The sequence below is a fragment of the Oncorhynchus clarkii genome, chromosome 33 (genome assembly GCF_045791955.1).
Source record: "Oncorhynchus clarkii lewisi isolate Uvic-CL-2024 chromosome 33, UVic_Ocla_1.0, whole genome shotgun sequence".
In the NCBI taxonomy this organism is placed as follows: Eukaryota; Metazoa; Chordata; class Actinopteri; order Salmoniformes; family Salmonidae; genus Oncorhynchus; species Oncorhynchus clarkii.
The window spans coordinates 20,275,897-20,288,686 of record NC_092179.1 but is presented as its reverse complement, the minus strand read 5'-3'; the positions used below and the strand labels follow the sequence as shown (position 1 = coordinate 20,288,686).

The following is a 12,790-nucleotide window of genomic DNA, read 5'->3' as shown; positions in this document are numbered from 1 at the left end:
AACACTGGCGGGGGTGAGTACCTCTGGAATTCCTGCATTCTGTTACACTCTGTTTGTTGTGATCATGTGTTCTAGGCTGAAGTAGAATGTGGAATGTTGTCATTTGCTGAGTAAATGTTGGCTGGGCCTGTTTAAATGGCAGTGATGGTGGTAGGGACTCGCCCTTCCCCTTCGGTGTGGACAGATAGAAGCGTGGTGGTGTATCTTCCACCATATTATTTACAGCTTACAGATGTGTATGTTAGTGCTCAGGGGATGGCTATATGGAGAGAATTGGGTTCTGTTTTCCCATTGAAAACACATGACCTACTCCTAATACAGTCAATTCATTCACACTACCCTCCGGCCAAAACGTAGCACATTCACACAGCGCTTCTGGTATTCCTTCAATCAATTAACGAAAGTCACAGTCCATGTTGATATATTAGAAGTAGACACCTTTAACTGGAATATGAATATTTACCCGAGAAACAGTTGGAGCCCTCTGGCCTGGCAGTATGTGGTCCAAGCACAGTAGTGTTGTGATATGTCATCACCCCACACACATGCTGTGACTGTTGTGACTACAGTTCCTTGAATGATTCAACCCAAGGCAGAGGTCCATACGACTGCTAGCAAATGATGTAATTAAGTGCATGCAATGACTTCCTAAAACCACACAATTACAGGACCTACACGGCTCTGTACACTGTAGTGCAGTGAGATTTGGGGTCGGGGTCGGGGTCGGGGGAACTGCAGTAGGGGTTGCAAAATAAAAACATATGTGGTACCAAACATTTTGAGGACAGATGGTACAATATACAAACGTTTTTGAGAAACATAATTTTATTGATAAAATGTATTTATTGGTTTCTTTTAATTTTGATAAGAGCGAGAAAATGTGATGCATTGAAGGTTATATGTTGATGTAAAAATGTAAATGTACCGATTTCAAAGTTGTGTCATTAGACTTGGGGTGGGGCAGGGTCCCAAGAAATTCTTCCGGAAAAAATGAGGTCCCCAGAATTTTGGCTGAAAACATGGGGATCCCGCTGAAGCAGTTTGAATAACACGGCTGTAGTGTATATCTTGAATTGTATAAAATCTACCAGTCTAACATGGAAACTTACTGTGTAGGTTATACTGTATTTGTCCATGGGAAATTGTGTTGAATGGTGAAGCCTCATCACCTAGCGAATCATTCTCATCAGTTCAATCCAACTTTAGATTCAGGGGAGCGTTTAGGGTTTTCTAAGGTATTGACCTATTCTCCTTCTGTGTGAATCCCATTTCTTTCTTTATCAGACTGTCACCTCTGGTGTTTTTCCCAAGCGTTGTCCCTGTAAGGCTAATTCAAGGACAGAGAATGCTGTTGTAAGATCAAGCCTGGATGTTTATCGAAATATTGGCAAAGGCTTCTCCAATATGATCCCCTATCAATTACTTGGGATAATTTAGCAACACATACGGTAATGTATGTAATACACTGAGTATACCAAACATTATATATACCAAACATTAGGAACACCTTCCTAACATTGAGTTGCACCCCCCTTTTGACCTCAGAATAGACTCAATTCATCGAGGCATGGACTCTACAAGGTGTGGAAAGCGTTCAACATGGATGCTGGGCCCACGTTGACTCCAATGCTTCCCACGGTTGTGTCATGTTGTCTGGAAGTCCTTTAGGTGGTGGACCATTCTTGATACACACGAGAAACTGTTGAGCGTGAAAAACTCAGCAGTGTTGCAGTTCTTGACACAAACCAGTGCACCTGGTACCTACTACCATATCCTGTTCAAACGTACTTACATCTTGCCCATTCACCCTCTGAATGGTACACATACACCATCCATGTCTCAGTTTTTATTTAACCAGTCTCCTCCCCATCATCTACACTGATTGAAGGGGATTTAACAAGTGACGTCAAATAGGGATCCTATCTTTCACCTGGATTCACCTGGTCAGTCTATGTCATGGAAAGAGCAGCTGTTCTTCATGTGTTGTGCACTGTGGTGGTGGCAGTTTTCAACATCCCCTTGGCTTGGAGACCAACTGTAAGATCCTCTCTGACCCATTGTCTTTCTGGTGCTTCAAGACTCTGCTTCTCAAGGACATTGCATCGCACCACTTGGGGTGGGATTATTTTACAGCCCTCTCATTGCTTTTAGTGTAATCTGTCATTTTTCCATTGGTTTCTTAATGTTTTATTCCGTTTAAGTTTTGTTATCTTTCTTTAGATCGTGGAGTAGCCCTCAGACACAGACAGACCAGCTCAGACCTAATGTAATGGCTGCCACTACTCTCTAGGCTAAACATTGTTGTTTTCTCACTATTGCAGGTCACTATTCACCCTGGAAGACCCCTAAACAGGTAAAATGCATTGTCTTCCGAGCCTCAGCTCTCCCATTAATTCTAATTGACTCATTTAGTTAACAAAATGGCTGCACTGTGCATATATGTTGGAGCTGCTCTGATTGACTTTACTACATAACCTTAAATCTATATCTTCTGAACTAGCTGAGAATGACTACTCTATTCTATTCCCTTCCCTTATACTAACTGTAGTGCTGTTGTCGTGTCTCGGCTGCTGCTGTATCCTGGCCTTGAGTTGGACCCTTCCTCTTGCCGTCACATGCAGAGGAAAGGGTTAAGTGGCCCACTCATAGATATAGAATTACTAGACTCGTCGTACCGTGAACCAGATGGGCCATGATCTAAATAAATCTTGATGGTCATTCGATGTGGTGTATGTCTATGCACATGACAGTCTACGTCTATGCAAACTGCTAGACCAGATGCTCTTCTAGTAATGCTATATCTATGGTCCAGATTCTGGGTTGGCATGGTCCCCTCAACATTCCATCCTTCTCTCAGCTCCTCTGTATCCCTGATAGAGAGAGTGAGAGAACCCTTTTCTAACAGTCATACCGAGAAATGATCACTCATCCATTCTTCCCTTCTTCCTTCATCTCCAGGCTGATATTGATCTGCTACTAACTTAGCTATCTTTCCTGATCATCTTTTGTCATAACTATGTTTTCTCAGATGTCATATATATCAGACAAAATATACAAATGTTGTATTTTTAGTTTTTGTCGAGACAGATTGTACTAACATGTTGAAAGCTGAAACTTTAAAGATGTCTGAGACCTCTTAGACAGCACTCTGTTCAAACCTAGCCTCTGTCTGTCTGTCTGTCTGTCTGTCTGTCTGTCTGTCTGTCTGTCTGTCTGTCTGTCTGTCTGTCTGTCTGTCTGTCTGTCACTCAATAAACACTTGTCATCCAGACAAGGAAGAGCTGCTACAATGTCTCTCAGAGCACTCTCTGAGTCGAGTTAGACATGGTGTATTGCCAAGAAACAAGGTGTGTGTGTGCGCATCCCATTTCATGCTACTTCATGTTCTAGTTTGGCTCTGATATAGCTAACCAGCTACTAACCCCAGCTCATTTGGCTACAGATCATAACATTCCACACATCCATGGACTCAGAAGAAGCAGTCCCTGCTTGTCAGCAGCTCTCTCAAGTAGAGGTCGACCGATTAATCGAAATGGCCGATTAATTAGGGCCGATTTCAAGTTTTCATAACAATCGGAAATCTGTATTTTTAGACGGCAATTTTGCCCATTTTTTAAAAACATTTATTTAATTTTTTACAACTTTATTTAACGAGGCAAGTCAGTTAAGAACACATTCTTATTTTCAATGACGGCCTAGGAACGGTGGGTTAATTGCCTTTTTCGGGGTCAGAACGACAGATTTTGACCTTGTCGGCTCAGGGATTCAATCTTGCAAACTTACGGTTAACTAGTCCAACGCTCTAACCACCTGATTACATTGCACTCCACGAGAAGCCTGCCTTTTACGCGAATGCAGTAGGAAGCCAAGGTATGTTGCTAGCTAGCATTAAACTTATCTTATAAAAAACAATCAATCATAATCACTAGTTATAACTACACATGGTTGATGATATTACTAGTTTATCTAGCGTGTCCTGTGTTGCATATAATCGATGCGGTGCGCATTCGCAAAAAAAGGACTGTCATTGCTCCAACGCGTACCTAACCATAAACATCAATGCCTTTTTTTAAATCAATACACAGAAGTATATATTTTTAAACCTGCATTTAGCTAAATGAAAGGTTAGCAGGCAATATTAGCCAGGTGAAATTGTGTCACTTCTCTTGCGTTCATTGCACGCAGAGTCACGGTATATGCAACAGTTTGGGCCGCCTGGCTCATTGCGAACTAATTTGCCAGAATTGTACGTAATTATGACATAACATTGAAGGCTGTGCAATGTAACAGCAATATTTAGACTTGGGGATGCCATCTGCTAGATAAAATACGGAACGGTTCCGTATTTCACTGAAAGAATAAACGTTTTGTTTTCGAAATGATAGTTTCCGGATTCGACCATATTAATGACCAAAGGCTCGTATTTCTGTGTGTTATTATGTTATAATTAAGTCTGATTTGATAGAGCAGTCTGACTGAGCGATGGTAGGCACCAGCAGGATCGTAAGCATTCATTCAAACAGTGCTTCAAGCATTGCGCTATTTATGACTTCAAGCCTATCAACTCCCGAGATTAGGCTGGTGTAACCGATGTGAAATGGCTAGCTAGTTAGCGGGGTGCGTGCTAATAGCGTTTCAAACGTCACTCGCTCTGAGACTTGTTGTAGTTGTTCCCCTTGCTCTGCATGGGTAACGCTGCTTCGAGGGTGGCTGTTGTCATTGTGTTCCTGGTTCGAGCCCAGGGAGGAGCGAGGAGAGGGATGGAAGCTATACTGTTACACTGGCAATACTAAAGTGCCTATAAGAACATCCAATAGTCAAAGGTATATGAAATACAAATGGTATAGAGTCATCCAATAATCGGTATCGGTATCGGCATTGAAAAATCATAATCGGTCCAGCTCTACTCTCAAGCCCTCTCATAGATTTTTCCTCATTGTAGCTCATTTCTGTTCTCCTCTTTGTTGAATCTCTCAGTTTCAAACAGATTGATGGTAATTCTGAATCTGAGCTCCCGGAGAAGAAGTGTCTGGGAGTCAGTCAGTCAGTCAGTCAGTCAGTCGGGCGGGCGGTCCAGCCGAAGCCGCTCTTTCTCTCTCTCTCTCTCTCTCTTCCCTAGCGTGTGTTTGTTCCTCCCCACACATTGAGCTATGATGCAGAACAGGCTTCAGAGCACCAGCAGCTGCCAACACAGAGTTCAGAGTTCAGCCCAGGTTTAATTGGATATCATTAGTTCAGGACGATTCCCGTAGCCCAAATAAGCCCGGCCCAAATATTCCAACATGGATACAAAGTTTAAAAACAGAGACTATGGGAGTTCTGTAAATGTGACTCAAAGTTGGCACAAATACTAATGATGCCCTGCCTTCTGAATTCAGTTTGGAACAAAGCCTGTTCATATATGAGTATATTCTCATATAGTCATGACAGTGAAAAACAGAATATACAGAATATACTAGTATGTAGTACTATTGGTGTGGATCAATTTATGGCCGGACCTGAGAGTGTTGTGTGTAGGAAACAGCATACTCTAGCCACACACACAGGTCATACAGTCTTAAAGAGCCTGACTGCCTGTGACTAAATGAGGGGGAAAGATTCAATTCAAAACAACTTTATTTATCCCTCTCAGGGCCAGTTAGGAAAGACTGACATACTTCATACTTCACTTAGTACATACAGCGTAATAGATGGAGGGAGAGAGAGACGGAGGAGGAGGAGGAAGTAGGGGAAGTGATAGTGCTATAGTCTGGTCCAGACTTAATAAGATCCCCTGACTGTCACCCTGCCATTACACGGCCAGACACTCAGACATTCATACAGTCTTAAAGAGCCTGACTGCCTGTGACTAAATGAGGGGGAAAGATTCAATTCAAAACAACTTTATTTATCCCTCTCAGGGCCAGTTAGGAAAGACTGAAGATCAGTAGCCGAGATGGGTGGAACAACACAGAGTGCCGAGATGGGTGGAACAACACAGAGTGGGAACACTTTGATTTTGCCTTGGTTCGATGGAACTAGATGCCTTGGCAGCATCTTTTTATACAGCTCCTGATATCAAACAAGTCATTTTATGGGGTGGTACTAGAGACAACTATCATTCTCACTGTGATCCTAACATACCAATGTGTCATCTTCACTATCTCATCAACACCACTCTGTTTTCTAAAGACAACTGACATTTGTACAACACAAGAAAGCAGCTCAGCTTGTCAAAATAGGTCATAGTGTGTATGACTTCAAATAAGTGTGGCGCTTATTTCAAATAGGAAGATAAATCATATTTTATGCACTTAACCATTTAGCTGCATTGTTTGGTTTTACACCCGCATAAATTACCACTTCTCTCTTTTTCTCCTGGACGCACACTGAGTGGTTTGGGATTCAACACTGCTGAGAGTATTTGGGTCTAAATAAACCTGTTTTGACATTAGCACTGCTGGCTTTTCTGCATTGTATTGGAGACGCCACAATAGTGTTTTCCACAATAGAGACACCACACATTATCCACCACATCTACATTCCATGATAGTTTCAGAACACACACACACACACACACACACACACACACACACACACACACACACACACACACACACACACACACATGTTCATCAAAGAGATTCTCTGAGGGGAGTGAATGCTGTGTGTTTGCACTCCTCCTATCACCATGCCCCTCTAGCATCAACTACAGTCTCCATCATAGAATGTCTTGGGCCGTAGCCACTCTACACTGGGCCAGTACCCTCTGTGTGCCCACTTTGGCCATTTGCCATCTTTCGACGACGACAGTGGCACACTGACATGTTTAATATGCTCTCCGCCTGCCTCCCTCTTCCTCCCAGCAGCCCTGAACTGGTGTGCCTGTGCTCTCTCTCCCTCTGCATAATTTACACACTGCTTTTCCAGACCTGCTTTAATAAGCCTTGGCATCTTTTATTTCCTTTAAAACGTTTCTTCACCTCCCCTCTCTTCATCTTTGTTGTTGCTTTTAATTAGTCGCCGCCGGCTGGTGCTCATGTTGCTTTGCTGCATTACTACTCCCACTAATATTAGACTGCTGTAGTGAATGACAGAGGTCAATGAAGTCGATGACGTCCATGAAGGCCTCTGTCCCCACCTGTATACTATGAATAGCTTTGCTACCTGCTCTCACCTCATTTGGTTCGTCTAAGAGGAAGTTGTTAGAGTACCAGGACAGCGCCCCCTTGCATCCCTTAGGGATGTCAGTGCGTAAGGACCGGGTGAGAACCATGGTAGGGGTGGTGGAGACTGAACCAATGCCCTGATGTCTGATGTGTTTACAGGTGTTGGAGCAGTGGGACGCGGCCCAAGGCCAGGGAGGGGGTCAGGGCAGCCCCCAGACCAGTCTGTCTGCCCCCGTTGTCCCCCACAACGCCCCCTTCCTGACCCGCCACCTCCACAGGGCATCAGTCCCAGACTCTGCCCTCCCCGAGGGCTTTGATCTGAGCAGGCCCGACCCCTATGACCTCTATGAGAAGTCCAGGGCTATCTATGAGAATAGTAGGCGTAAGTACTGGAAACACACTAGTACAACAACAACAACAGCATCAACAACAACAACAACAACCGCCCCATCATATCTGTCTGGGGTTCCAGGGGTTAATGTTCTTCTGAACAGGTGGACCAATGAAGATGCACAAAACCACACTCATACACATACACACACACACACCTCATCTCCTGAATGAATCATTGTATCCCTTGTAAACAGAGTCAGGGCTCCATAGTGCAATATAACAATGGCCTCAGCTCCACCTGTTCTGTTCCTATAGGGACATAGTCTGAGTTGTCTGGGTTCTGTTCCTATAGGGACATAGTCTGGGTTGTCTGGGTTCTGTTCCTATAGGGACATAGTCTGGGTTATCTGGGTCCTGTTCCTATAGGGACATAGTCTGGGTTCTGTTCCTATAGAGACATGGTCTGGGTTGTCTGGGTTCTGTTCCTATAGGGACATGGTCTCGGTTGTCTGGGTTCTGTTCCTATAGGGACATAGTCTGGGCTGTCTGGGTTCTGTTCCTATAGGGACATAGTCTGGGTTGTCTGGGTTCTGTTCCTATAGGGACATAGTCTGGGTTGTCTGGGTTCTCTTCCTATAGGGACATTGTCTGGGTTCTGCAGAATGAGATGTATTATGTTGTTGTGTCTGTAGATGTATTTCTGTAAATATTATGAGTATGACAGCGGTTTAAGAGTTTCTACTTTTATCTTAGTGCTGACAGATGACTTGATGTTGATACATGTGTATTTGGTCTAGACTCCTTCGTCAGGGGCATCTCTGAATATCTCGCGGATCTCTGCCTCCAGTCGATGTTCTGCCAGAGTGTATAGTCAAATTAGCTTTTTTGTTCAGGAACATCTCAGCCAATAACCTGTCTTCTTAGACCGCTGTATACTTTAGGAGCCAACAATTATATTTTAGCCATTAAAGATCCTGTCATAGGTACAAGCATAGGGATTTCCTTTCAGTTCATTGAGTGTACGACCAAGCTTTTAACTGGGTTGCCAAGATATGCCCTGTAGAAAGATTTGTACAACAGTATACCATTGGTTTTTGACATCAGTAGTCATATCTACTGTATGATTCTGAACATAAAGTGAACTCATCCTTTTGACCAGTGCTAGTGACAGTGCTAGTTTCTGTTAAGTCCGTGCAGCTTGATGTACCATTGAGGCTTCATGATTGACATGCGAGGCTTGAGCCGGTAGACATGATATTGCTCTGCTCCTCTCTATGGTAGAATCTCTGTGGGCCTGAGTCAATCGTAGGCTACAGTAGATGCACACTGTGAGGAGAGAGGCGAGCTGTGTGCGCGCTTACGCAACACAACCTTTATTAAAGAGGACAGGGCTGTCGGAAGAACTCCATGTCAAAGCCTTTCAGTGTCTCAGTCAATCTTTCTCTGTAGCTTTTCTCTCTCTCTCTCTCTCTCTCTCTCTCTCTCTCTCTCTCTCTATTCGCTTCACTTTATTGGCATGACGTAACAATGTAAATATTGCCAAAGCTTATTTTGGATATTTACAACATCTCTCTCTCTCTCTCTCTCTCTCTCTCTGTGTAGCTCTCCCTCTCTCTCTCTCTCTCTCTCTCTCTCTCTCTCTCTCTCTCTCTCTGTAGCTCTCCTCTCTCTCTCTCTCTCTCTCTCTCTCTCTCTCTCTCTCTCTCTCTCTCTCTCTCTAGCTCTCCTCTCTCTCTCTCTCTCTCTCTCTCTATTCGCTTCACTTTATTGGCATGACGTAACAATGTAAATATTGCCAAAGCTTATTTTGGATATTTACAACATAAAATAAAAATGAGAATCAAAATTGTCAACGGGACAATAACCAAGGGTCAAAATAACCATACATTGAACAATAACAATAAGCATACAGTAGAGGACATGTGCAGATTGATTGGTTTGTCAGACACTGTCCCTCAACTTATGGCAGGCAGCAATGTAGTGCACTGCCAACCCACAGCTCTCTGCGTCCTCCCCCAACAGGACGGGTAGCCTACTTTCATCAGAGAGGTTGAATAAGGGTTTCAAATTTGGGCAAATGATACTCTAATTGTTTTATATTTTGGACATTTTGTCAGGAAATGCAGCTCCGTCTCAGGTTCTGCTGTTGTGCAGTGGTTGCACAGCCTTTCCTCTACAGGGAGCCAGGTTTTCCTGTGTCTACCCTTCTCAATGGCAAGGCTGTGCTCACTGGGCCTGTACTTTGTCAAGGTTTTTCTAAGGTTTTGATCAGTAACCATGGTAAAATATTTAGCCACAGTGTACTGTCGATTTAGGGCCAGATAGCACTGCATTTTGCTTTGTGTTTGTGCTTGTGTTTCCCAATAAGCAATATAGTTTTGTTTTGACTGTGTTGTAATTTGGTTTATCCTGATTGATTGGATGTTCTGGTCCTGAGGCTTCAGTGTGTTAGTAGAACAGGTTTGTGAACTCAGCCCCAGGACCAGCTGGATGAGGGGACTCTTTTCTTTGCTCAGCTCTTGGCATTGCAGGGCTTGGTAGTGATATGAGAGGGGTTCACTGTATTTTAGATGTTTCCAAAACTGAATTGTTCTTTTTTGAGTTTTTATTATTAGTGGATATTGGCCTAATTCTGCCCTGCATGCATTGTTTGTAGTTTTCCTCTGGACATGTAGGAGAATCTTACAGAACTCTGCATGCAGGGTTTCAATGGGGTGTTTGTCCCATTTGATGAAATCTTGTTTTGCAAGTGGACCCCACACCTCGCTGCCATAAAGTGCAATTGGTTCAATGACACATTACATTTGTTTTAGCTAAATTTTAATAGTTATTTCAATTTGAATTAGCTTTTTAATGGTGTAGAATGCCCTGCGTGCTTTCTCTCTCAGCTCATTCACTGCCTCGTTAAGGTGTCCAGTTGAGCTTATTTTCAAACCTAAGTAATTGTAGTGTGTGCAGTACTCTATATATATTGTACCAATTAAGAACTTTGGTCTAATTCCCTGAGATCTGGATCTTCTCTGGAAAATCACTATTTTAGTATTTTTGGGGTTTACTGCCAGGGCTCAGGTCTGGAAGTACTGCTCTAGCAGGTCCAGGCTCTGCTGTATGGTATGTGCTGTGGGTGACAGCAGGCATAGGTCATCAGCGAAGAGTAGGCATTTAACCTCTGAATTGTGGAGACTAACACCAGGGGCTGATGATTTTTCTAGAATAGTGGCCAATTCATTGATGTAAATACAACCCTGACGAAGGCCCCGCCCCTGGTTAAAGAATTCTGTTATTTTCTTGTCAATTTTAATGCTGCGCGTATTGCCAGTATACATTGATGTAATTATGTCATATGTTTTTCCCCCTACACAACTTTCAATAACTTTGTAGAACAGTCCTGTATGCCAAATAGAATCAATTGCTTTTTGGAAGTCGATAAAGCAAGCGTATATTTTGGTATTATTTTGGTGGACATGTTTATCTATCAGGGTGTGTAGGGTGTAAATATGATCAGTTGTGCGATGTTTTGGTATAAATCCAATTTGGCTTTTACTCAAGACATTGTGCTTTAGGAAGTTTAGAACTTACATTTATAATACTACAGGTTACTGTTCACACAAATGCCTCTGTAATTGTTAGGGTCAAATTTTTCTCAATTTTTAAAGATTGGGGTTATGAGTCCTTGATTCCAGATGTCAGGGAAATAACCTACACTCAGGATCAAATTAAACAGTTTTAATAAAGCCAATTGAAATTTTGCACTAGTGAGTTTGATCATCTCGTTTAGGATGCCATCAGGTCTGCATGCTTTTTTAAATTTGAAGGCCTGCAGTTTCTTATAGAGCTCCTGGTCAGTAATTGGGGAGTCCAATGGATTTTGATTGTCCTTTATAGCTTTTTCTAATCCATTCAACTTCTCATGAATTTGGCGTTGTTCTGCTTTTGTGTCAATTTGAACGGTGTTGTAGAATGTTTTAAAATGGGTTTTCCATATGTCACCATTTTGTATTGCTAATTCCTCTTGTTTAGATTTTTTTTTTTCTTTTTTTTCTCCAATTTTGCCAGAAGTTGTGTGTGTTTATGGACTCCTCAATTAGTGTCAGCTGCTTGCTGTTGTACTGTGCTTTTTTGGTTCTGAGTGTACGTTTATAGAGTTTTAATGCATCAAAGTAATGAAGGCATAATTCACCATTATTTGGGTCTCTGTGCCTTAGGTTGGAGAGTGTTCTAAGTTTTTTCCTTAACATTTTACAATCTGCATCAAACCAGTTGTCATCTGTGGTATTTTTTGTTTTGTTTTTAATCCATTTCAATTGTGCTTCTTTTGCCGTTTGCCTGAATATATAGTTTATGTTTTTTACTGCTAGATTGATGCCTTCTTTATTGTGAGTGAATGTGGTATCCAGAAAGTTAAGAGTGTTTGGATATTTTGGTTACAGGTTGGTTTCTGGTATTCTTCTGTGCTGTTTTGGGCCCATCTGTATGAGTTTCTGATGTTGTACAGCTTACTGGGCTGTGAATGTGTGGTTGTTTCCATGTCTGTTCTTTTGAGGAACAACATAATTTGGCTGTGATCAGACAGAGGTGACAGAGCTGAGAGAGAAAGGGTCAATGTCTGTGATCATATAGTCTGCTGTACTGTGGCCAAGAGGTGAGCAGTAGGTGAATCTCCCCAAAGAGTCCTCCCGTAATCTACCATTGACAAAGTACAGACCCAGGCTTCTACAGAGCTGCAACAGATCCCTTCCATTGTTGTTGACGGTGCTGTCACTGTTGTTTCTATGGGGGAGATGAAGACAGTTGGAAACAGTATGGCCTGTAATAAAGCTGTCCCCTCGTGTGCTCGTTATATCAGGTTAGCTGAGCTCGATAGACCTCTCTCTCACTCTCTCTCTCTTTCTTTGTAGCTTTCCTTTCTCTCTCTCTCTCTCTCTCTTTCTCTGTAGCTTTCATTTCTCTCTCTCTCTTTTTCTGTAGCTTTCCTCTCCCTCTCTCTATGTGCATTTATCTCTCTCTCTCTTTCACTCTCTGTCTCTTTCTCTCTCCCTCTCTCTCTCTCTCTTGGTCTCTTTCTCTCTCCCTCTCTCTCTCTCTCTTTTTCTGTAGCTTTCCTCTCCCTCTCTCTATCTGCATTTCTCTCTCCCTCTCTCTCTCTCTCTCTCGGTCTCTTTCTCTCTCCCTCTCTCTCTCTCTTTTTCTGTAGCTTTCCTCTCCCTCTCTCTATCTGCATTTCTCTCTCTTTCTCTCTCCCTCTCTCTCTCTGCTCTCTTCTCTCTCTCTGTTTCTTTCTCTCCTTTAGTTCCGTGTTCAGTTTAGTG

At 42.7% G+C, this 12,790-nt stretch overlaps 1 protein-coding gene across 1 annotated transcript in view; it reads left to right on the top strand.

Annotated features, from left to right (window-relative positions):
- LOC139392938 (membrane-associated guanylate kinase, WW and PDZ domain-containing protein 2-like) overlaps positions 1 to 12,790 on the top strand; it is a 103,228-nt gene that overhangs the window by 73,237 nt on the left and 17,201 nt on the right. The window contains exons 10-11 of the mRNA XM_071141255.1: positions 2,322 to 2,353; positions 7,308 to 7,530. Coding sequence (XP_070997356.1) covers positions 2,322 to 2,353; positions 7,308 to 7,530 — 255 coding nt within the window. The remainder of the gene's footprint in view (positions 1 to 2,321; positions 2,354 to 7,307; positions 7,531 to 12,790) is intronic.